The sequence below is a fragment of the Mercenaria mercenaria genome, chromosome 10, assembly GCF_021730395.1.
Source record: "Mercenaria mercenaria strain notata chromosome 10, MADL_Memer_1, whole genome shotgun sequence".
NCBI classification, from domain to species: Eukaryota; Metazoa; Mollusca; class Bivalvia; order Venerida; family Veneridae; genus Mercenaria; species Mercenaria mercenaria.
Genome location: NC_069370.1, coordinates 17,800,869 through 17,826,773, shown reverse-complemented (window position 1 = coordinate 17,826,773; position 25,905 = coordinate 17,800,869). Strand labels below are relative to the sequence as shown.

General features: G+C 35.2%; 2 protein-coding genes across 2 annotated transcripts; one reads left to right on the top strand and one right to left on the bottom strand.

Moving 5' to 3' along the window:
- The first annotated feature begins 6,143 nt into the window (after positions 1 to 6,143).
- On the top strand, positions 6,144 to 17,900 carry LOC128559792 (uncharacterized). Its single transcript, XM_053552357.1, has 10 exons — positions 6,144 to 6,364; positions 6,513 to 6,576; positions 6,902 to 7,060; positions 7,332 to 7,451; positions 9,834 to 9,977; positions 10,944 to 11,054; positions 13,424 to 13,534; positions 13,895 to 14,094; positions 15,016 to 15,295; positions 17,810 to 17,900. The coding sequence occupies exons 1-10, from the start codon at positions 6,353 to 6,355 to the stop codon at positions 17,812 to 17,814; spliced, it is 1,206 nt and encodes a 401-aa protein (XP_053408332.1). The 5' UTR covers positions 6,144 to 6,352; the 3' UTR covers positions 17,815 to 17,900.
- Positions 17,885 to 25,215, bottom strand: LOC128559793 (whey acidic protein-like). Its single transcript, XM_053552358.1, has 8 exons — positions 24,956 to 25,215; positions 23,016 to 23,156; positions 21,988 to 22,101; positions 21,605 to 21,745; positions 20,974 to 21,087; positions 20,616 to 20,750; positions 20,166 to 20,258; positions 17,885 to 18,457 (listed from the first exon to the last, which is right to left on the bottom strand). Exons 2-8 carry the CDS (start codon positions 23,032 to 23,034, stop codon positions 18,354 to 18,356), a joined length of 720 nt encoding a protein of 239 aa, XP_053408333.1. The 5' UTR covers positions 23,035 to 23,156; positions 24,956 to 25,215; the 3' UTR covers positions 17,885 to 18,353.
- Between the last annotated feature and the right edge of the window lie 690 nt (positions 25,216 to 25,905).

Below are 25,905 nucleotides of genomic sequence, written 5' to 3'. Positions count from 1 at the left end.
TAAGCAAAAATTTGATTAAATAACGTTGAAACTGTTTCAGCAGTTGATATCAAAAATGTATTTGTACATAGATTGTAATTTTCAAACCAATTAATATAACTTGTTTTAAGATTTCATCTTAAGTGTGACGTCGCTATTTATGTACACTGTAAATAATGTTTGGCAGTACATTTATACCTGTACAGAAATTTACAGCATTTATGTTCAAAATTACACTCATGATTTGATTAAATTTGCGTATACAGACAGATGTGGATATACACCTATGAAGTAGCTCTGTAAACTGGATCAATCAGTTATAAATCCTCTCTCTGTCAAAAAAATACATACTGCAATCTGGTATTTATTTATTTTCTTTAATAATCGGCATAAAATATATGGTAAAAGCTTAATGTCTTTGTTTATGCTACTTCTTTAACAACTATTCATGTGTTTGAATAATGAAATGACGTACCTACATGATGTAAGGTGTTTCAATAATGCTCACATTTGTCCTTAAACACAGAGGAACCAATATGTCCGACCCTATAGAGAGTAGACTGAATCCGGTTCAATTTCAAATACAAATATCAATTTGACATAGTAACAGTAGCGATAAATGAAACTCATTTTATTAAACTACAAAAAGAAAACTGCAATTTAAACAAAACTTCCAGCACCTGAAGAAATATTATTGGCAGACACAACGCATAATTTCTCTGAATCTCTTTGAATTATTTAATATCCGAAGAAAGCAGGATAGGTGGGTTCTAACGACAATTGATATATTGAAATGAAATCTCAGAGTGTTTCCATAGTGATGCAATCAAAGGAGATATTTTACTACTGTTTGCAGGTTAAATTGCCCTTTCGCCTTTTTTAAAAATCGATAGAACGGCGATGCTGAAGCTATTTTTGGTCCTCGTCTATACAGGTAACTTTGCCATTTCAGTAAACTTTTTTTCCGATACGAGGTCAGATTAATTTACGCATACACTGAATGTATTTGTTTACGTTGGCCGCGTGACTGAGAAGTTTACAAGATAAAAGGTTGATTTACGGTTGTTTAAGATATTATAATAGTCATTCAAATCTTAAATGAATGTACACTACATCAAGGACATAAATTATGTCACTGACTACATTTAGGTTGCGTGGATGTGAAAATAAAAGCGGAACCCTCTAAAACATTATAGGCATTTTGTCCTGCCCAAATTTCAGATAATGTATCTCGTGTAACGCGACTGACTCGTGGTCGCTGTAACCTATCATTGATTGAAGGTCTTTAGTTGAAAAAGTTGGTAATTTCTTACGGAATATGTGAGTCTAGAAATGGTTCCCCCCCCCCCCCCCCCCCCCACACACACACACACACCACCCCACACCCACCAACAAAACAAGAAACAAAACAATGGACTTAGATTTGATATAGTTTTTTACGATGAATCTATCAACCTCTTCGGCAGATACAATATACTGACTAAAGTAGGTTTAATAGTGTGTTCCGGAAATGTTGATACGGTAATCGGACCAAGGCATTGACATAAAGCGATATCCAAGATTTTATGATGCATTCTGGCAGGGATGTGCCTAATTATAATTGTAATTTAATTAATTACAAATTTTGATCTAATTGAAAATAATGAATAATTAAGCACAAACTAAATTAAAGTAATTGAAATTAATTAAATACGGACTTAGGTTTGGGTTGTAATTGTCAATTAAATCTAATTACTTTCAATTACCTTGGCTTTTTTACTGATCAATGGGCGTGTGAAATTTTCACAGTGACAGTAAATAGCTGACAGGTATTGTTGTATAAACAATCAAGTGTTAGAGGTGTTAATCCCTAATCAGTTCTGTTAAGTGTGATCACTGGGTGAACATCTTAGTCACTAAACCTAATAATTAGGATTTTATCATAGTTCGGTGTTTTTTCTTAACAAATTTGGTGCATGTAAATCGTATACACTGAGTACAGGGTGCGGTAACTAAAAGTGTGCAGGTATTTAATACCCGCACGTTAGTTACCGCACTGTTGGATAGGAAGTATGCCAGTGTCTGGAACAGTAGACAGTGAAGTGTATTTTATTGATTTTCTGCTCTCGCAATGGTTTATTTTACCTGGGCTTTACACATTTGTAAAGCAAGGATTTTAAGTACTCACTTGAACTGCTGTATATGGCAATGTGGAACGCCTACAACTACCATGTATGGATGGCTATGATACAAAACAGAAAGAGCATTAAAACTCTCGGGCAAACGATTTTACTCGGGGGCTACGCCCCCTCGTACAAATCGTTTACCCTCGTGTTTCAATGCTCTTTCTATTACATGTACAGAAAAACTGATATTGAAACTTGTCATTCTGTCGTGGTATTACACATAGTGCACATCATGAATTCATCAGCTCTCAAACATTTTATCTCGGAAGTGGAAATTTTCAAGCAAAATGCAGACACTGCTCAAGGGAATACAAGACCAGTCTACAATTCACTTCAAATTTTATCACTCATATGTTTTCTTGCTGACATTTGCTGATATTAACATGCATGTATTAAGTAAATGATTTGATTTGCTACTTTTATGCACATTTTGTCAAAAAAGCTTTGAGTTGTAAATAATTATGTTGAATAATAAAAATTGTTTTCCAAATGACTGCATTGTTAGAGATAAAATAATTCATTATAATTAATTACTTTTGGCAAAATAATTGTAATTAATTAATTACTTTTTGAAAATGGCTTGTAATTTAATTTAATTTAATTTAATCAGCAATTTTCTCAATGTAATTGGAATTAATTAATTATTTTTGAAAATAATTAGGCACATCCCTGCATTCTGCAGAATCAGATTTTTATGAATATCACAATTACAAGTGTTGTTTAGCTCAATGGTTGTTTAACATTAAATCTCCGTTATAAGGTCACTTACTAATTATTATTACGCAATTAAAACTAGTTCTGTATAACTACGTCGTGACCGGAAATTACTGTAGACGCAAATATTTTTCCCTCGTCGATAATAATTTTCAAAACAAACAAAAAATGCTGTTCCCATTTGGACGTTGTTGAAATAGGAGTATTTTACTTTTTAAACAACGTATCCATTATATTCAAGTTATTGTACTTCTTTCAAATCGATAAAGTTACAACGTATACAAGGACGGGGATACTGGGCCTATTTTTAGACATTTTGTAGAGTCAGAGCGCGCGCTTTGTGTACACGTGAAAGGACGCAGCGACAAGGTGAATACGGTAAAAACTAGCGGATGGGGCGGGGTTAACTTGTCAGGATTACTCTTAAAATAGATTCAGCTTCGTCGCTTTTGTGACGTAAACGTATAACTCTATCGACTTCAAAAAATGTGAAAGGGCAATTTGATCTGCAAACAGTAGTATATGTCTATCATTTTAAAGATATATTCCATCGTTTTATTAAGTAATTAATGGATACGTTAACGTGCGGCAGTGTGTATGTTTGTGTGTATGTCAGACAGGTAACATTGTAATACATTGTCGAATATCAAAGTGACACCAGAAAAGGCCAGAGCCTAGCTCAAGGGTCAAGGTCACATACAGAGATAAAACATTGTCCGTTTTATCACATTTCATGCATGCATATATTTATTCAAATAACTGGCAAAACCTTGACCATAACAAAAGAACATGTCGCGTGCAAGACCTACCCCTACGTCAACAAATTTGTACACGTATGAATGAATAGATTTTCAAATAACTTGGCAAAAAAATTAGCATAAGAGAATTTTCAAGAGCGGGACTGAGATCTCTAAACATCAAAGAATTAATGTCATTTATCTTGTCCTGTTTTTCACTTTTGTACTCACAGAACTGACCTGAAATGATTCAACCTAGTCACTGTTTGGTTCATCTTTTCAGAAACAAGTTTTTGATGATTTCTGTTTCAAATGTGGCAGATGTATTATCGTTATGATAAATCACTCTTAACTACACAGTTGTTGAATCTTCTAAACTGCCGAAAGTAGCCTGTGTCAATAAATTTTGAACGTATATTTCAGCCAGTAGGATTTCAGCATGTTGGCGACGTGTTACTTATGTAGATTACTTTATTCAAGTGATATTAACCGAATGTACGTATAAGAGATATTTCCCTACAAAAGCATTATCACGCCCGTTCGTGCCTACAGGGGAGGGCTACCTGAAGTCTTCCACTACCATCAGATCATTTAGATATTTGTTCTTCATGTCTACAAAAAATCACTATTTTATAAGGCTGTAAAATGTTTGGTTTTTTTTATGATAATTCACCTGCATTCATAAAACAACTTTCTGACTTAACGGGGCATGAAGATAGCATTGCGCATGCGCAGTTGTTCACACATGCCGAGGTATCAAGTGGGGAAGAAATAATCAAACTACATAATGATTGTCCGCTGATAACATGTTCTACTTTTAATTTCACGCTAAAAGTTACATACGATGCAGGGTTGTCGATTTTTGCACTAATTTTATTCTGTATCTATTGGAATGATCAAGAATTCGTATAAGACGAAATTCGAGTTTTTTATAGTCAACCTCGGTTTGCTTTCGTAGCTGGTATTGAACGTCGGGTTATGTTTCATGTGCAATTTTGAAGAGATGAATGATTAATAAATGTGTAGAAATAGTTTAATTACTTATTTTGATATCAAATTAACAACAAAACACCGTCAAAATATTTGTCCGGATACTGGTTTACCTGACGGGAAAAATAACTTATTTTAGTGACCCCATTTGAGGCCCCATAGAAACCATATTTTACGTCACAACGCGATGCTGATTACAACATCAGATGTGGAAAGAGCTGAAGTTTGTGTAGTGTGGACTTCATTTATGTAGAATTTTTTTTAAGGGAATAATGGAGCCGAAATATGAAAATGTGTCCGGAAAAAGGTTCCCAACCAGTATACCTTTACCATTTTGATTCTTGTTTTGTTCTTGAACGAAATCTTCAATGTTTATCGATATTAAATGGAACTTAGTGAAGTTTTTATGTGCGCTATTTATAGAAATGTGCCGGGTCATGCATATTAATGAAAATAGTCCGGCAGCATACAATACGGAAGGTACAATACGGAATTTAAAAGGTACAATACGGATTTTTTGTCTGTCTGTTCATATTTAATTGTGAAAAACAAGCCGATTTTTTTTTACAGAATTTATATAGGTATATGATAAATGAAAATACATAAAGGGGCATAACAATTATGCAAATTTATAATTCCAAATCATATCTATAGGCACAAACCATTAGGGTGGTGGTAGGGGATAAGGCGGATATACACTCATTCATTCTGTCACTGGGTGAGAAAATGTTAAGTCAAACCGAGACTAGAACCCGTGGCCTCGGACTACCGTTCCGTTAATCTACCGATTGAGCTACCCGACCTCCAACACATTTTCTCCCTGTTTTAATATTCAAGTTCTATACCGTGGCATATTTCCCCACCATTTTGAAATTCGTCCTTGAATTCAAGCAATTACAGGCGTCGGAGACTAACCAGTCATACCAAACTTTTTTCTTCTTCTAAAGGCGTCTTATCAAGCCATCCGCAGCGGGGTGCGAGAACAGCCGTAACGGGCCCACGTTGGGCGCCAAATTTCACAGGATGAGAAAAATGTGCAGCCAAACCGGGACTCGAACCGGGGGCCTCGGAATACCGTCCCAATGCTCTACCGACTGAGCTACCCGGCCGCCTATACAATTTCTCCCCGTTTCAATATTCTATACCGTGACAATTCCGTATAGGGGACGAAAAGTCTAACTGTTAATTGCCAATTTGAGTACGAACATTAACTGGATAACATGAAAACTTTCGCAATAACCACTTATTTATGTGAATATGTGGATGGCAGAAACGGGCACTAACAGGCAGTTTTGTCCTGTTAACTTAATTATCTGGATAACACGCAATGCACAGCACAATAGACGTCTTTTTCACATTATACAGATATGTAAGATATTCTAATTCGAAAGGACCGTGTAGTTTTTATGCACAAACTGGAGGGTATTGGTGCGTAGAGTTTACTAGACTATGAGCGTTTTCCTATTAACCTTTTTGCACCTTCAGTATTAATTCACCTGTTTACGCACGGTATCAAATATAACCTTCCGCCATGCTTTACAGAATAACGTTTATTAATATCTGACACAGCAAATACATTTATGTTTTAAAAAAGGTTTTACAGACACTAGGGATCGATTCTTTGTATAAACAAATGCTATTGATTACCTGTGATAATTATGACTAAACGTATAATGGAGTAAAAGCAGGCACAATGCACCAAGCATCTTAAAAACGATAGTAAAAACATTATTCACTGATTAAATTATAGGCGAAATTACGTCAGGCATGTCAACCAAGGTAAGATTTTAATAAATAACAAGAATAAAAATACCACTGTATTGAACGTGCGCTTCCAAGTTATGTTTTGCGCTGCACCTGGAAAATGTTTGTCTTAACATTAGCAGACTCTCAGGGCTATTCTTTATAATTGTTTGTCTCTTTTCAGATGAGTTTTACAAAACTCGAAATCTGTTGCCTATCACTACCGCTTATGTTCTGGATAGTGAAAGGTAAGTGATGGTTTTATGTAAATACTACTTCTCTTTGATTAGTGTATTTAAGCAAAATGCGTTTCTTTAGAAAAAACATATTGAAAATTATGCTTAAGCAAAACCTTGCCGCCAAAGTTCGATCCCATGTCGTGATTTGAATCATTGTTGGCTAAACATCGGTATAATAGACCATCGCATTACATTACATGTACTACGGGTGGGTCCCTACACGTTACTTACCGGCAAATTTGAATACTGGGGCATCATGAAATTGAAATTCAATTCATTTGTAAATATCCTTTTTCATTTGTTTTATAATTTTGATTATGTTTGTATTTTCAAGGTGGGAGTTTACCATGGCCAGATTTCGAGAGTGGATGGTTGCCCATAGTAAACGGACCAGAACACGTTGCCCGACTGAACATTGACCATGGTTTAGGTGAAATTCCAGTTCTGGTTGATGTCTCTGTAAAAATCAAGGACGATATATTCCCGGCGTCAGGTACACTACTAGTACATTTGTACTTTATTGCTCAGTACATTTACTTGATCGGAAGATTTTTTACCGTCTTAGTATCTCAAAGGGCCAGCATTTCAGTGGATAAAGCTAGTATAATTCGTAACAAAATATTAGCTGTTAGCTAGTAAATAAGCTAAGTAATAATAATAATGATGCTGCTGATAATAATGATTATGCTTTTGCTTTTTAAAGATAATATTGTATATCGTTGTGCATGTTGCATAGATACTATGTTGATTTATACACTTTTTAGGATTTCGACCTGATCACCCGAAAGAAAGATCTGGACCAGTTGTTTATATATACGATGACATGTATATTAATGTATCAACGTCTCCGATAAAAGATCCGCTGTACAGAATATTTCCTGCAAGTAAGAATACATTCTTGCCGCATTTTAATTTTTAACTTAATTATATAGTAGAAAATATCTTTAAAAGTCTTATGAAGGTCCGTTTCGATTTAAGGAGAACATGGTATAATAGCCATATTTCATATCTTGTAACTGGATGGTAATATTTAAACGAAATTTGGTCACTTTAAAGACATTCAAAACTAAAAACTTTTCACCGAGAGATTTTTAAAATTTTATCATTTTTTGGGGGGAGGTAATCGGTATTGAAGTTAACATTGATGCCTATGGGAAATATATAATTTCTTCGATTATGAGAATCTGAACTTGAGTTTCGAGAAAATTTTGTGGTAGAAAGCTGCATTATATGATTTTGATACAAATATCAAAAAGAAATCTAAAATTCCCCATAGGGAAAAGGAGAAAATCATTTTTTTCTAGTTTTCAGGGGAGATAACTCATGAAAAACCAAAATTATTAGGGGAGGTAATCTAAAAGATTTTTTTGAGAACTTCTGTCACTATATAACTTGTCAATATGCACCTTATTTATATCGTTTGACATTTTTAAAGCTTACATTATCCAGTTGTACGCTTTTGGTGAAATTGAGGCCTATTACACCATGTTATCCTTGAGAAAACTGTGTTTTAACACTATCTATATACCAGTGAGGTTATCCGTCGGACGCAATAATTTTAAATATGTAAATATTAGCAAAGTTCTGATAGTCCATATTTTCTGGAAAAAACTCGACTTCCGGTAATGGCGGCGTTTACATTATTTATGACTGGTACTTGATTTGAACTGAGAGACTTTGGAAATAGAAAACTTTGTGATCATAGTGGATACGTCTGAGAGATTTATTTCTCGTGAAAAACCCGCCATCGCATTGACTTCTCTTTGTTCGCACAAATCTGCACATCCAAAACAATTTCAATACACCCGATAAAAATATTGATAGCAACAAACTTTGAGGCACAGTAATCCAAGCCATTTCTGCAGCTGTAGTCGCCTCACTCACAGAAGTTTTTAAACACTCATTCCGGCCAGTGAATATTAAACTTGAAGATCAAAGCAAAGAGCTGGCCATGTTGCACAATAAACTTTTAATTTCAAACCAAAGCCATAAAATTTTATAACCTGAAGGCTGAGAATATTTCTCTTAGACGAGAACTTGATGAAGCCGGGGATCGTACTGAAACCCTTGAAAGGGAGCATGATGAAGCTGAACTGTTTGGGAGGCCTCATCCTTAAGATAAGGTGACAGGTGAACCAAAACAATTAAACACAAAAAATGAAATTGTAAAAATGTGTAATGAAAAAATGTCTGTCAATCCTCCTATTACTTCAGATGATACTGAAAGGGCCCACTTCGTGGTTCTGTGAAAAATGGCACCTCACAAATAATTTGTAAGTTCAAGGCTTTGAAAGTGAAAAGTAATGTCTTCACGAGTAAGAAAAACCAAAAAAAAAAATCACAAAACAGATGACTTCAATGTATTTGTAACTGAAACTGAAGATTTAACAAAGAAAAGACGATTTGTTGTACAGCAACTGAATTCTGCTAGAAAAGATGATAAAATAGACTCTTTTTGGACAGTTGATGGCAGAATCTTCTTAAAGGAGAAAACTACTAGTATAATATACCAAGAAGTGAAAAGAATAGTGACATCAGTTTGCCTGATCCAATTTCTTCAATGACTGAAAATCCATGGGAAAACTTATCATATTCAAAAGTGGCAAATATATCTTATCACTCTGAGGCTAATGTTGACATCTTTTCTCGTGCGCACGACATTTTAGCATTTGAGAATTAGGATAGCGCACCGACCTTCCATGGGCTCGTTACAAAGCTTCAGTGTAGTTTATCTTATTAGAACCCCGCTCCCCAATAGATAAAAGATGAAAGTAATTGTTACAAAATAATAATATTATTTCGAGATAAAAAGATAACGTTCACACGAGATGATTTAATCTTAAAAATGTAAATGCCTGTCATAAACAATCCATCGTAATTTTATACTTTATTTTCAAAATCGTGTTACCTATAAAGAACTACTCAGATACTTGTTTAAATTTTGAAAATAGCATAATTTTTTCAAAAGGATTAAATCATTGAATTTAACGCTTGGTTTGCTGTCATATATATTAAAAAGTATTGAACACTTTTAATGCATACATCAGTCAACTGTCTACTGAAGGGTTGTTAGTTGTTCGACATTTTCAAAAAAAAAATCTATTTTGCTGTTGCTGCATACTGAATTACCCACTGAATTATATTTAATCATGCTAAATGTAGTTGAATAAAATTATTTCATATCTTTATTTGTGAGAATGGTTGACTGTAACCACCAGTGTATGTCATATAATTATACATTTATTATTTCAATTTAATCTGTTCAGTTCCAGTACCATACCGCTTTGATAGTTCCAACTTAGTAATCATGGGAGATGCGCATGTGCGGATACGAGCTTGGAAACAATCTTCACTTCCGGTAGAGAATTTTAAGCAATCAGGAATAAGTTTGAAAGCGAATACTTCAAAAGGTATAACGAAAGATTACGCGACCTACATAGGTACAGATGTAGGTAGATAGGTAGATCAAATATTTGTAGGCAATATAGAAAGGTAGGAACGGTACGTATAGGTAAGGTAGGTTTGTACATTTTGAGGTGTCATTATATAAGTAGGGTATACACTGGTCCGTTTCAGATTTCACGTCATGGATAAATGACCCCTAATTTTGCATGCTCCCACTTTTGCCCAACTCCCAATGCCATTGAAAGGCGGGATTCAACCAAGTGACTAACTGCACTGGAAGGCGGATAGCATGTTGCTTATGCGGTTTCTGTAGACGACTCAAAGATTAGTGTTATGCTATCTAAAAGTGATCAAACTTTGACATTATCATATGCATGCTTAACTGTTATATTTTAAACATGTTAAACAGAAAGAGGTGACCAGCTTCATAGATGAACTAAACGTTAAAACTGATATTAATGATTGTTTTATTGTTTCCATTTCGGTTCTCATTATCTTGAAATTGAAAGTGGAAGTTTTTCTGGAGTTGAAAGAAACTTGCGTGTTTGTAAACTTTGTACACTAAATGTAGAATCAGAATATCATTTTCTGTTATGCTGTCCAATTTATAGAAATCTTCGTCAAAAGTATGGTATTGATCAGTCATTTGCATGTATAAATAAATTTACAAGGACATTATCTTCAAGTAATAATAAAATTATTAGAAATACAGCCAAATATGTATATTATGAAAGGAAAAACTTACAGATATTGCTGCTTCTTAATGATAAATATATATATTTAGAACCTATAGTTGTTTTTACTGTATATTTTGTGATATCTTGGTCATCCTTTTTATTTCTGTAAATGGCCAAAGGTATATTGTGTATGCCGATATGCCAATAAATCTGAAACTGAAACTGAAACTGGTAAACAGAAATTTAAGTATGAAATGAGCTAGGACCTTTTTTTTTCAATATTTCTTCTTACAGTTTCTGATTCATACGCCGAAGTATATCACAACCTTAATGAAATGCCTTGTCTTGTGGTTGTTCGTATCAAAATGAAGCGGGGTGATGATACAATCTTGGCTGATGGCGTACGTAAGTCGTAGATTTTTAAAGCTATTTAGACTTAAAAGTAAGAAAATAATACATTGGAAAAGCATATCCTGTTGTTGAATTAATTGAAAGGTCTGCCTCTCACCTTCCACAACGGCAACCACGGTATTAAGTCAGGATTTATTCTTGTTGCTGTTAATGGCTGTGCTAATATTCTGTTGTTTTTGTTTTGTGGTTACGCTGATTGGCACAGCTGCATTCATAGGCCGCTGTAGCGTTGTTGCGGTTGCGTTCAGCGTTCAATGTATGTGCTATAGTTCCACTGAGTGTCGTTGTTGCTTGTAGTGGCCGCGGTTGCGTTTAGATAGTATGGTTGCGATTGTGCTTGCACTGAGCGGACGTGGTTGCGTTCACTGACTGTGGTTGCAATGAGTGGACGTGGTTGCGCTGAGTGGCTGTTTTTGCGTTTAATGACTATGGTTTCTTTAGCGGCGGTTGTTGATTGGCCGTAGTTGCGTTTATTGACTATGGTTACGTGAGCGGTGGCGGTTGAGTAGGTGTGGTTGCGTTCAGACGTTGTGATTTCGTTCAGTTACTGTGGTTATGTAAAACGACCGTGGTTGCGTTCATTGACTGGTTGCGTTCAGTGACTGTGCTTGCTTTCAGTGCCCATGGTTGCGTCAAATGTCTGTGGTTGCTTTTAGTGACTGTGGCTGCTTTCAGTGAATTTGGTTACGTTCAGTGGCTGTTGTTACGTTCAGTGTCTGTGGCTACGTGCAGTGACTGTGGTTACGTTCAGTGGCTGTGGCTACGTGCAGTGACTGTGGCTACGTGCAGTGACTGTGGTTACATTCATTGACTGTGGTTACGTTCAGTGACCGTGGTTACGTACAGTGACTGTGGCTACGTGCAGTGACTAAGGCTACGTGCAGTGACTGTGGTTATGTTCAGTGGCTGTAGTTACGTTCAGTGACTGTGGTTACGTTCAGTGACCGTGGCTACGTGGAGTGACTAAGGCTACGTTCAGTGACTAAGGCTACGTGCAGTGACTGTGGTTATGTTCAGTGGCTGTAGTTACGTTCAGTGACTGTGGTTACGTACAGTGACCGTAGATACGTACAGTGACTGTGGCTACGTGCAGTGACTAAGGCTACGTGCAGTGACTGTGGATATGTTCAGTAGCTGTAGTTACGTTCAGTGACTGTGGTTACGTTCAGTGGCTGTGGCTACGTGCAGTGACTGTGGCTACGTGCAGTGATTGTGGTTACATTCATTGACTGTGGTTACGTTCTGTGACAGTGACTGTGGCTACGTGCAGTGACTGTGGTTATGTTCAGTGGCTGTAGTTACGTTTAGTGACTGTGGTTATGTTCAGTGACCGTGGCTACGTGCAGTGACTAAGGCTACGTTCAGTGACTAAGGGTACGTGCAGTGACTGTGGTTATGTTCAGTGGCTGTAGTTACGTTCAGTGACTGTGGTTACGTACAGTGACCGTAGTTACGTACAGTGACTTTGGCTACTTGCAGTGACTAAGGCTACGTGCAGTGACTGTTGATATGTTAAGTAGCTGTAGTTACGTTCAGTGACTGTGGTTACGTACAGTGACTGTGGTTACGTTAAGTGGCTGTGGTTACGTACTGTTACTGTAGCTACGTGCATTGACTAAGGCTACGTGCAGTGACTGTTGTTATGTTCAGTTGATGTAGTTACGTTCAGAGACTGTGACTACGTACTGTGACTGTGGTTACGTTCAGTGGCTGTGGTTATGTTCAGTGACCGTGGTTACGTACATTGACTGTTGCTACGTGCAGTGACTGTGGTTATGTTCAGTGGCTGTAGTTACGTTTAGTGACTGTGGCTACGTACAGTGATTGTGGCTACGTGCAGTGACTAAGGCTACGTGCAGTGACTGTGACTATGTGCAGTGACTCTGGTTACGTTCAGTGACTGTGGCTGCGTTAAGTAACTGGTTACGTTCATTGGATTGTTGCGTTCAGTGACTGTGGTTACTTTTAATGATTGTGGTTACGTTCATTGACTGGTTACGTTCAGTGTCAGCGGCTACGTGCAGTGACTGGTTACGTTCTGTGACCGTGATTTTTTTTTACTGGTTGCGTTCAGTGACTGTGGTTGCTTACAGTGACTGTGGATACTTCCAGTGACTGTGGTTCCGTGCAGTGACTGTGGTTTAGCAGGATTCTTCCAATTAACAAATATGTACTTAAATTTAAAGATGTACCATGCTGAGTTATTCTATTTCTTTAATTACATTTCTTACATGGGTAGTGCCCTTGTCGTTATGAGTTGTAAACCTACCTGTATAAAAAGTTGGGTCAGTGTTTGTTTTGGCAGTCTAGATGTCTAGATTATTGACAACAGCTTTACAGTCTATATTTATTTTATGTTATAGGTTCAAGTATGCAGGTATTTGCCGATGAACCAGACAGAACAAATGCGTATCTTGTATATGGTTACAGCGAGGCAAAATTCAGACTGTGGGTGGACTCTTCAAAGTTTGGTGGTATGTTGTCCCCATATCACCATAGAAAATCGACGCGTCCTTTCAAGTGTCCGGTTTGATTTAATCAATCGTTGATAATATGTTCGTATTTCAAAGCAGGCACAAGTATTGGACCAGGGATAAAAACATGATCAGATTGATAAAAATGACTGTTTTATCCCAAGTCCAACTAACTGAAAAATACTTAGTGAAATATAATCCCACAATCAGAAAGAATTTATCTGTTAATATGTCCTCTGTTGGTCGTGTTACTTGTTGCAATATAACTAGTATGCAAACTTTAAATCTTTTACAGAATAAGTCTTAATTAACATTGGATAATTTGTATTAAGAATGCACATTTTATTTACCGATTTTCAGCAATATTTGACGGCAGAAAACATACATGGTTTGATATGGTTATATCCGAGGGTGAAGCTGAGATCTACGCATGGAAATGTTCAACTGTAACACCCCAATACAACCAGCGTGTTGTAACAAGCAATTCTATGGACCAGTTACCGACGAAGTGGGGCACTGATGTTGACTTTCATCTGGAACCCTCACTAATTCGTGTTTCAGTAAACATAAATTTTGAGCTTGGCTTTATTCGTATATTAATTCAATTATTTGTTTTGTCTTCATATCACTCAAAGCTAGATTTCATTCATGTTCTACTTATCTAAAAAAGTTATTATGTCGACACAAATGTGTTTAGTCCTGTATTAGAGTCATTTTGTCCATAGAATCTCGTTTAAGACACCGAAGGAGGAAGGAGTGATGACAAGAGGAAAATGAGAAACTTGATAACCGTAGCTTTAGCTTGACTATATATAAGTATAAGTAGTTTGCACGCCGAACAAAATTTTCTCGTGTTTTGCCGTTGTTGGAAAACCTAGTAATTCACCCCTGGTTGACTCGCCTGCTGTAATTTATGAATGAATGTAAAGTCATACGTTTTTTTATGATATAGTACTGATAAAGAGGAAGACATTCATTGTACTTGATTTCTCCTATTAATTAAAGAACACAACACGCGAGATAAATAATTTGTCACTATATAGCTGAATGTGCGGATGGAAACGCCTGCCTATAACTGATTTGCGGTAACTCGACAGAGCATCGCTACCGACTTAATAATTACTCTCGGACTCATGTGCTGTAATTTATGAAAGAGTGCGCAAATTCGTACACTACTATGATAAAATATTCCTTAATACAAAAGAAAATATCCGTTTTTATTTCATTTATTTTGTTTACTAATTGAAGAATACGGTGCCTGTCACCAGATGAAGGTTCTAATAGAAGCATCCTCATATCTATCCATGGCCTTTCCCCCAAAGTCGATTAAAAGGCTAACGCGGATTCATTTAAGTCCGGTCTGTATTGTGATAAAAAAATCATCGTTCAGATTTCATCATTTTTGAAATGGAATAATTTGACTTCAGTGCTGTATAAACTAACCGTATGCTGTCATGATTTTTACCTTAATATTTCTGCAGGTTCTAGCAGAAGAGCCAGGTGGCGCAAATGAAGGTTTCCGGTTTCCTGGCGCAATGCATCTCGGGTATCCTGCGCCATCGGAAGCAGGAAACTCCATAAAACACCCGACTGTGGGTGGCCTTTCATATATCTACAACATGAAGGACACTTTCCATTTTTGGAAGCCAAGGTATTTCGACAATAAATCAACAATATACATTGCCGAGTCATTTGGCGATGGAACAAATTCTGAAAGGTCTGACAGTGAATCTGTGTACATTCAGAGCTTCATACACGAAGGTAAGAATTTACTGAATGAAGAGAGTAAACAATTGTCTAAAAAAAAAACAACCTTAAAGATATCAAGATCAAATGTAGAAAATCCTTCTAAAATGCATTTAATTTTATTAAAAATTAAATCATAATGCATGCAGTAACACTCGTTTGTTAAAGAAACTTTCAGTTTGTAATTGCAGTACACACATTTACACTGCACGAGTGTATTTAAACCTAATGCGGAGCTCTGGTAAAACAATAACTTGTTATACCCCTACAAAACAAAGTGTGTGTGTGTGTGTGTGTGTGTGTGTGTGTGTGTGTTGGTCGTGTGCGCATCCGTGTGCTGCGTTTACGTTTGAGGAGGCTGCGTTTTTAGAACGTGGCTTTCCCTGTTGTATATTCATCCTTGTTTCGATACAAATGAGGTTTAAGAGAGAACGAAGTCTAGATGAGTTACAACAGTGTGGAAGAAGAACCTCCCAACTCTCCACAGGATCCCGCTCGATTCCTCCAGCGATAATAACATAACGGAAAACAATAGTGAAATCCATAATTTTTCAGGCACCCTGGCCTCAGATCGCAGTTTAAAACTCAGCCAGAAAAAGGGTCAAGTCGCCCAGACACAGACCGAGCAAGAGTCAACGTATGCAATGAAAAAGATGCAAATAACATTCCCACTACCCCCCCCCCCCCCCCCGCACACACACACAACTGTTGATGACACTGAAAGGTTCAATCTAATAAGCCCGTTGCGTGATTGCTGTGTGTACGTTTGTTGCAAATTTAAGAACTGGAAAACCAAAACAATGATTTTTTCTGAATAAATCAAACCTAGATCATAAAAAACTAGATAATTTCAAAGTATTTGTGACTGAAGACTTAACAAACAAAAGACAGTTTCTTGTCTAGCAGTTTGACCATCCAAGGAAAGACAATTACATCGATAGTTTGTACAAAATCATCATCAAATTGGATCTATGAGTGACCTCAACTATCTATTACCCTATCATAGAAAACCCTTGAAGTAAAAGGAATCCATAAACCCGTGATACAAAAGGGAGTGCGGACTAGCTAGTATAATTTTGTGAGTTAAAGTGAGATAAATCTGCTGTTTAGTTGTAACCATGTCAATAATGTTTGTCTCCACTTCCATGCAGAATCTATACTACGCTTTATTTAATCAATCTATTATAAATACATATAAATATCTAACTGTTGACCATTTTGTAATGATTCTATAAAGTCGACCAATAACCAAAAATCATCCTAAATCTGAAAGTCCTCTCTGTTGCATATACTTGAAGATAGAACTTGTATATACTAGATTTTTCCCGTAAATATCGTATGACAGATTTCAGGCGTATTCACCACAAACTTATATTTTTGGCGTTTTTATGTTTAGCTGTATGTAAATAAATAATTAGTAGCTATCTAGTTTAAAACAAAATATGTAAGATTCGATTAACAGTTGGCTGGTTGGCACAGGGGAGGGGTGGAAGGAAATGTGGTTATTTGTAATGAACCATGCGTTCGTCAAGAATATACTTTCTAAATAAATAATCAGTAGCATTCTAGTTTAAAACAAAATATGTAAGATTCGATTAACAGTTGGCTGGTTGGCACAGGGGAGGGATGGAAGGAAATGTGGTTATTTGTAATGAATCATGCGTTCGTCAAAAATATACTGTCTATATTTTTGCATTACGTTTATTTTGCTTTACCTTGGTCTTGATTATTCAGTTATTAATCATTTTGTACCTTTTTCACATAATATTGGTAGTATCTTTAGATTAATTTATGTGTTGGCAATGCTTTGTAAATATAAGATCGCTACAAAGTTTATGACACTAACAACTTGCGCTTTAAATTTCACAATACACCATATGAAAGAGAAGGGTATTAAACAAAATGCGCTTTTACTTCCTATTAAAAATGGCATAATCTAATTTGTGAAAGAAAAGATCTAGATTAACTAATGTGATATGTCTGAAGAAACTGAAAAATGAGAAATGAAATAAAAGTTAAAAAACGGAAATAAAACAATACGGGACCGGGACTCGAATTTACGACGAAAACAACACTAAAAACTTTATTCACAGATAATTTTTTATATGTTACGACATATTTTAAAACCAACAAAGTTACTATTTCCCCCTGGATAACTTCTGGATCAATGCAAACTCTCGCCGGAATAGTCCCGAAATACCCTGTTGCAGGTAGTAGGCTGCATAATACTAATTATTTTCCTCCTTTATTTCGTATAAACAATTACATCTACAGACATCATTTTCAGTACTTTAGACCATTACAATGATTGGAGAACCATACTAGTATAGGCAGTTAGTATAATTCACCTGCTTATTTAACAAACCGTTTAATAGGATTTAGACTTCCATTTTTTCTTATGAATGCAATGTTCGCTTTATTTTAGTTACATTCAAGAAATGAATATGTAAGGGTATGTGTAAGCTGTTTTAGATCTTGTTTCCGGCGACTTGGACGCAAAACATTTTAATTCTACTTGTTTCATATTAGACTAGCTGAAAAATGGCGCAGTTGAAATACTCAACAGAAAAATGGGACAGTGGCAGAGGACACGGAAACACAGAATGACATGATTCAAGTTTTATTTACTATTTAGCTGAAATATACATTTTTAAACCTTTACAAATTTATGCATTACAATTCATATAAATGTACAAAAATATAAATGGAAAAAGGTGAACTTAAGTATATTATGGTTCAATTTCTCTGTAACATATACACTCGTACACTTAACATGTTCCACGACAATGAGAAACAAGTACGTCATGTACTTTGTCCTGAGAGAAATAAATAAAAATGAAACAAAGCTGTATTTAACGCATGGTTTATATATCATCACAGTTCCAACATCAAGTGAAAATGAACAACGATTCACTACTGTCGTACTGACAGTGTTGTTTCTGATCAGAAAAAAATAATCAAATTAACAACAACAAGTCTAATTCATTACACCCGTAAACAGACTTGGCGTTTGATTGACGTTAAGTTTCTTTAGAACAGAAAGAAAGCTTGTGCATTTTCTTAAAATGTTTCATCAGTATGTGTTACGTGGACATACTGGACAACACTGTCCAGGTGGAGTATACTGGCCAACACAGTGCCGTAGTGTACAAGCTATCTTACTGCAGTCTGGCTTCCCTGAAACAGAAACGACATTGTTATTAGACACATTTGTATAAAATGAAATAATAATAACAGTAAGCATCCATTGGACGCAAAGTACGCGGACAAGACAAGGATTGCAGCCTCTGTTTGGTTTTGTCTTTCATTATTGGTACTCTTATGTGCAAATCTCGCGCGTCCAACACTCTTGAAAAAACACGTGGACTGCACGATCCGAAAGCACCACATATTGTAACTATACCATAAGTGCATCAAATATTTTTGTACAATATTATCTCAATTGAGAGAACCTATATTACCAATTTTATACATCCACGTGAAATGTTGTAAGTGTAAATTGTCTTTCATAATGTGATAATTTGATTTGTTTTTATAGACCTCGATGATTCATTGCGTGTATGTTTCATTTCTCAAATGTATTCTGCAAACTTTGCCATGTTGCTAGAAAATTGCAATTCTTGTTTTCGAAATTTATGATAAGATTAGTATTAATTTAGATATAACAAATGCGCATCTTCCACTAAAACAGCTACATTTTAGAAACTAAATTTAAGTACAGAATATCCTCAATAAATCCTGTCTAGATATATAAATTTATCATGTGTAAAAGTCATTTACTAAAAAACTTCCGGATTTTCAGAGATAATATAGCTTTGCTATACATGTATTAGGTCAAACCTAACATGCAGTACTGTTTATATAGAAGATCTTTTATTTGGACGTTTTAGAAGTCGTAACATACGTAGGTTTTAAAACAATTCTTATTCATTTTATACATCAAATTCGGAAATATATTAATGCCGATTCTGTTGTAGCAATAAGATAACTCTAGGCCAAAGGTTTATGTCGAACTTGCATCAAATACGAGTTCTACAAAAAGATAAACACGCAAAGGTATCCTAATTCTTCGACGAAAGTTTACGAATATGTTTTTCCCTCATGTTTGTTACCTATGATAACCTACTCATCGGCAAACCGAGATGAAATATTTGAAGATCCTTGGGGAATGATCAATTGAAATAATAAGACTTATTAAGTCAGTGTCTACCTAATTGCATTTTTTCATATTGTAATCCGTCGGTCCTAGCTTACCTGGTAGCCAGCATTGTCCTGGAGGTGTATACTAATTGAGACATTACAATGGGGTACAATCAACAAGGTGGCATTCGTTATCAAAATGAGAAAAAGGGACAACATTATCAGATGAAAGCCAAAGTTCAGTTAGAATTGTATCAGAATATTTTTTATATGCCAATATTGGCAAATTCATTATGCTCCGGTATATCTTTATATTCTGTTTACTTTATTCTGAGTTGTTTACCAAATTTTTACAAAAGGATAGATTACCAGTCCCTAACAAACAAACTTTGTATACTCATGGTCTCTAAGGTGTAAGGATATTCCATTTTGGCATTCAGTAATTTTACTTCATTGTCAAACCCTTAAATAATGTAATGATTATGTTTAACCAGAAAAATAAATTCCTTTAAAAATCATTTTCATACTAGTATTAGATTTAGAACCTGGCCGAAATATTCCAAGTAAAAGTTTCTTCAGAAATCTATGCATTCCGTATAGAACTATTTTAATAAATGTGTAGTAAAACCTTAAATATGTTTAATAATACGTGTTTTGTTTTCATATTTATAGCCTTAAATATTGTATGCTATCTTATATAATGTTAGATATAATTTAGAAATTCTCTTTCTTGTGGAATTCTCACCTATTGGTCCGCATACTGGGCAACACTGACCAGGGGGTGTATACTGATTGGGACATCTTAGAACTTGCGGACACGCCATACCATCACATATGCCTATAAATAGTGACATGTATTCACAATATGTATTTTAAAGGACGGAAAGAACAGTAGTAATAAAATTGTTAATTTTAATGTTATGCCTACCCTAGCAAATAAAAATTAGTGCGCGTTATCACTCAGCTAGCAGGAATGATAAACTCTATGCTTTACCTTGTTCTGTCATTCGCAACTTTCTTTCACTGCCTGAATCACATAATGTGTTTGAATAACATCAGTAGTGCAAGTGGACTTCTGATTTAATATCGTGGAGTTCCGATAACTTCTAGCAGCATCTGACATGTGTATCATCAAATCTTTCATATATATAAAGCGAATCCTTCAAAAATGGTCTCCATATTAAACTATACTAACCTACAGGGCGCTCACATGTATGACCACAGCCATTGCTACAGCATTTCCGTCTCCCATGGCAACTGGAGTCGTCAGTACACAGTTCTACACATATTCCTATCCCGGTGGGACGGGGGCATCTGCCAGGTTTTGAACCTGAAAAGATAAACGATTCAGTGAATAATCAAAGGATTAATATGAAATACGTAAGCAAAAGGAATGTCTAAGAAAATAAAATGGATTATTGTGTTAAAAGCTGTCTTCCTGTATTACAAAGGTTTGGTCTGTTGATAAACATTTAAGGATTTTCATTATTTAACGACAATATTACGTGAAAATATTTTAAAATTTCTTGTTAAATTGACAAGATTAAACGTACCACAGGCCATCTCCGTACATGAAATATGACCATTATTACACGTGCATGTATTGCACCTGTCTTTAAATGTTTCACCGTCCATTCGCTTTTGACCTTTATGGTAACAATGATTTCCTGAAGAGGAAAAGAGTCTGATGATATTTTTATTATGTCGAAAAATAATCTAACATAGTGATAGCATTTGTCATTTGTAAAGAGCTTTAAAAGAAAATATTCATTTTAAAAAGAGGATGTAGCAACTGGTTTGAATTAAAGCCTTTTTTTGAAATGAGGTGAACAAGCAAAAGATGCTGACAGCTCTTAAAAAGCATTTCATCTTGATCTATAAAAATGGCCAGATGGTTTTGCTTGAATTATTTTAAAAAAGCCAGACTGTGAGTGTAAACAATCACACAAATAGCTAAATGCTACAAAACGAAATACAAGATATTCATTTCGCAGCCGTCCTCCGTCGTTTTTACCAAAGATAATTCGTTTGAATACTTAATACCGTGGTGCAAGTGTACATATGACGTATTCCCGCATGCAGAATTCTGATGAATACCTCAATCCTCTGACATGTTTAAGTCAATTCTATCATACAAGTATGGGAGTCCCCCAAGTAAAGGTATGCATATTCAACTGTACTTACCACCATTTTCAGGCAGAACACATGTATGACCACAACCATTGCTGCAACATTTCCGTCTTCCATGGCAACTGGAGTCATCAGTACACGTTTTTACACATATTGCTATCCCGGTGGGACGGGGGCATCTGCCAGGTTTTGAACCTGGAAAGGTAAGAGATCAGTGACATTTTTGTGGTTAAATGAAACACATTATCAAATCTTCGTAAAACAAATCATTGCCATCTATCTACAAAGAATTTTGGTTCTTTTGATTCCTAACCATTAAAACATTTTTTTTAATATCAAACAAGACAGCATACTCTGGTATTATATTAATTAGCGAGAAAATAGGAATTGACATGCATATTGCCTTATCATTAATTTGAAAGTATTTTTGAACGTACCACAGGCCTTCTCCGTACAGGAAACATGACCATCATTACACGTGCATTCATTGCACCTCTCTTTAAATGTTTCACCGTCCATTCGCATTTCACCTTTATAGAAGCATGATCTTCCTAAAAAAGAAACGAAATATCTTTTCACTGTACCTTAATACCAAGCATAGGAGATAGTATTTGTTGAGAGCTACGGCAACTATACAGTGCTTCATGAATTATTTGTTTTGATTAACCCTTAGCCTGCTGGCGGCAGATGATTCTGCCTTTGCGACCAGTGCAGACCAAGATCAGCCTGCACATCCGTGCAGTCTGGTCATGGTCTGCACTGTTCGCTATTCAGTCAGTAAATTTTCAGTGAAAACCCCTTTGAGTAATAAGTGGTACTGTCCAAATTGAAAGATGGACCAGTCCATTATAGAAATATAGCAGGTTAAGGGTTAAGAGCCTTTTTTAAAATGAGGTGATCAGGTAGTACATACTGATAAGTAGACTTACAAAGTCTGTTGAGATCAAGTAGTCTGTAATAATATTAATTTCTTCATACTGACATTAAATTATTTTCTCAGAAAAAACATTTTCTCTCTAGGCAGAGGCAAGAGATATTGTAAATTCTTTTAGAAAGTGGTATCAGAGAGGATTGATTTTATGGCCAGGTGCTTTACATTCAATGACTCTAACGACTGATGCCAGTCTAACTGATAAGTGAAGATATGCAATTTTACTTCGGTCTATAAATTAGACATAATGTTTCCTGTTTGAAGCTACGCAATACAATTTTCAGTAAATAACTACTACAAGTAATAATCAAATAGAAATGACACGAAATACTAATTTTTAAGAATCCAAAAACGACCTGATCATTATTTTCTTTTATGAAACTGAGATATGAAATATATATTAAATTAATATTTAACGTGTCAAACTAATTTTTTTTATGTAAACGGCAATAAAAACCCAATCAAGTTCTATTGAATTATTTCAGCAGTTACGAATTGCAGGTCTGAATAGTCCATTAAACAAGGTACACTAACCTCCGCTTACCGGCGACATACATCTATGACCACACCCATTACTACAGCATTTCTGGTCCCCTGGACAACTTGAATCGCCTGTACACAAACTTACACAGATTCCAAATCCAGTCCCACGTGGACATTGGCCAGGTTTCTCAACTGTGGATTGATATTAATAAAAAATACTAGCATAAAAATTAAATGACAATTAACCAAATAAGGTTTCCCCATATCTTGTATTTGTGCCAAAGAACTGTAAAACATTTATAGCGGTAACACAAAAAAATAGGTTTATGTTCAAACTTATATTAAACTGCAAATGTTTTATATGTACGTTAATGCAGTTTTGTTCAATTATGTCAATAAGATTTGGGAAATAGATTTTAGTTTTGAGTGCTTTGTTGGCAAATAAAACACGGTTTTAAACATGTTTAATTTGCCAACAAAGCACGCAAAATTAAAATCTATTTCCATTCTAACAAGTTCGAATTACACCAGGAAGGGATACTATTCTAGAATCCTTTTTAGGCTTGAATGTAAGGAGTAAACCAGAATAGCCAAAAGTAGGTCATTTTGTGAAACGAGTTTAAATCGACAAGACAATACATGGTAAAATCCTTCTTTGTTTATATAAAAGAAAGCCTTAAAAGTGTTAGAACATGTAAATATATACCCTTATCCTATCCTGTTAACATCTCAACATCTGAGCAAACTACTTTGTTTTTTTTGTTTTGTTTTTGTTACAGGTTAAATTCAACTACAATTTTGTTTTGAAGATGACATTATATTTTATAAAATCTTTTATAAAAGAAATTGTTACTTACGACATCATATTTTTGTAAAGCTTAATCTTCACTTAAAGTGTCAGCAACACAAAACCTGGCTTTTAGTTTAGATTTAGAACTACTCACGAATTTATTAATCTGTATTTAATTTAAAGAACAAGTTTACAATGTAAAAATACTGATCTTATTTCTTTTTTTTCACCCTACGCTTGTAGCTAAGAACAATGTCTGGCAAAATAATATTCATCATAATAATTCTATATTATTAGCTTTTAACCCAACACACCAAACTCTTCCCGTGACCAGTACGAAATAATAAGTTTCCAAATATAACTTTTCTTATTTTGACTGGGGCAGTCTTTTCAAGGAAAGTCAAACTTAATGCAGGAGTGAGTTGCCTCCCTTCTACATCAGAAATCTCTATCTTTAGGTAAGGGTGATCATTGCGTAGGAGATTGAAGAAAAGTTCTATAATTTTAGTAGTCCGATTTCTTTATTTCTAAAGCATCAACTTCAAATACTTATGTGGCATTGTCGTTAATTTAACACATTTAAATTCACAGCAACCGAAACTTGGTTTTATAGAGCACTCACTAAAAACACTCTATGTGCAGTAAGATGCGCATAATGCCACTTTAAAATCGTTATATCATTTAACCGCTTTACATACATAAGAATACTTAAATACATTGAATATGCATGGTATTTTAAGGTTATGGTATTTTGCTTGTAGAAACGAATGCTTTGTTGTCGCAACATATTAGTACAACTGATGATATAAGTACTTAATTTTAATGGCAACCTTAAAACCAAAAATATGATATATTGTTCTTTGATCAGTTATACTTAGCAATAACTATTTGGGCAGAGCTAGTTCATTTATGGCTACACTTGTTTCACCCTTAGAACTAAAAGCGTTTTTTTCCCAGCTAGTATCATTTTAAGAACAGATATTTTAGTAAATATCAAGGTTACTGCTTGTGAGAAGTAACAAAAATCTAATTCATTACGTTACAGAGACATTGCACTAAATATACATTTCTAGATGACACTACTATTTTGTATTATATCATAAAAAACTGTTTTATGATTTGAAAACGTAATTTCACAGTCAAAAATTCCAGTTAATTAAGTTTCTAATATGCATTTTGTAGCTTAAGTAATTGTACATACATGGTGGCGGTGTTTGGGGGACAGACCGCACAACATTCCCCAGGAGGAGTGGTTGGATTTAAACAGTCTGTCTCTGCGCAAAATACAGCATCACATTTATCTGGTAGTCTTGGACGGCCTCCGTATTGTCCATTTATAACCATGGTACATCCACTAAAAAGTAATATATGCGTGAGAGACACCATAGCTGTTGTTATTGTTGAAACAGAAGAGAACTCTTTTTTTATGATTTCTTCTAGTTCTTATTTTTAAGGAATGGCTTTATTACACTCCCGCAACGTCAAACATATCATAAATTGCAGATATTTTTTCTTTGAAACTCAATGTTCTAACTGAACCAGTGCTGCTTTCGTCTTATATGACAAGTCCTAAAAGACAGAGTCTTTGCTGGAAAAACAAACGTTCTGACATCGTGCAACAGCGATATAAGCTTTCGGATGATAACGTCAAGTAAATTGTTGACTAGCAAAAGTGGCCAATAAAACGTTTTTCTCATATGGCAGAATCTGCTGAAATGCTTTAATTGATATTTGTCTTTCGGATGCTTCGTCGGGCTCTAAATTGTGTTTCTCCGGCTGCTTTGCAATCTGCTAAGGCATTGTGTACATATCAGTGATTCGTTAGATACTTTTCTTTCAATTTTTAGACCTTTACCTTGCTTTTTCTTGACAATACATGTGTTAGATATACACTTCAAACTTTTTATATAAATTTTTCGAGAAAATAGATAAAAACATACCGAATGATACTCACCAAAATTATTAACATGATTCCTAAAAACTTAGCAAGGATTGCTTGTACTTACACTGTCCAGTAACATATACACACAGCGAGGAATCATTAACATGCGTTTTCGTTTAAACTCGAAGTGGCTATTTTTCCATTTACCATTTCAAGGCGGTGCCCAAATGTTCCTTTGTTCATTTTGAATTCGTTGCATGTATATGTTT

What these genes read in the sequence shown, in the direction of transcription:
- LOC128559792 (XM_053552357.1), top strand. An exon ending in GTACAGAATATTTCCTGCAA is followed by an intron (nt 7,452 to 9,833) that starts GTAAGAATACAT and finishes TAATCTGTTCAG; the next exon opens with TTCCAGTACCATACCGCTTT. An exon ending in GAAAGCGAATACTTCAAAAG is followed by an intron (nt 9,978 to 10,943) that starts GTATAACGAAAG and finishes TTCTTCTTACAG; the next exon opens with TTTCTGATTCATACGCCGAA.
- LOC128559793 (XM_053552358.1), bottom strand. An exon ending in TGTTCTGCCTGAAAATGGTG is followed by an intron (nt 21,088 to 21,604) that starts GTAAGTACAGTT and finishes TTTCCTCTTCAG; the next exon opens with GAAATCATTGTTACCATAAA. An exon ending in TACATGTGAGCGCCCTGTAG is followed by an intron (nt 20,259 to 20,615) that starts GTTAGTATAGTT and finishes CACTATTTATAG; the next exon opens with GCATATGTGATGGTATGGCG.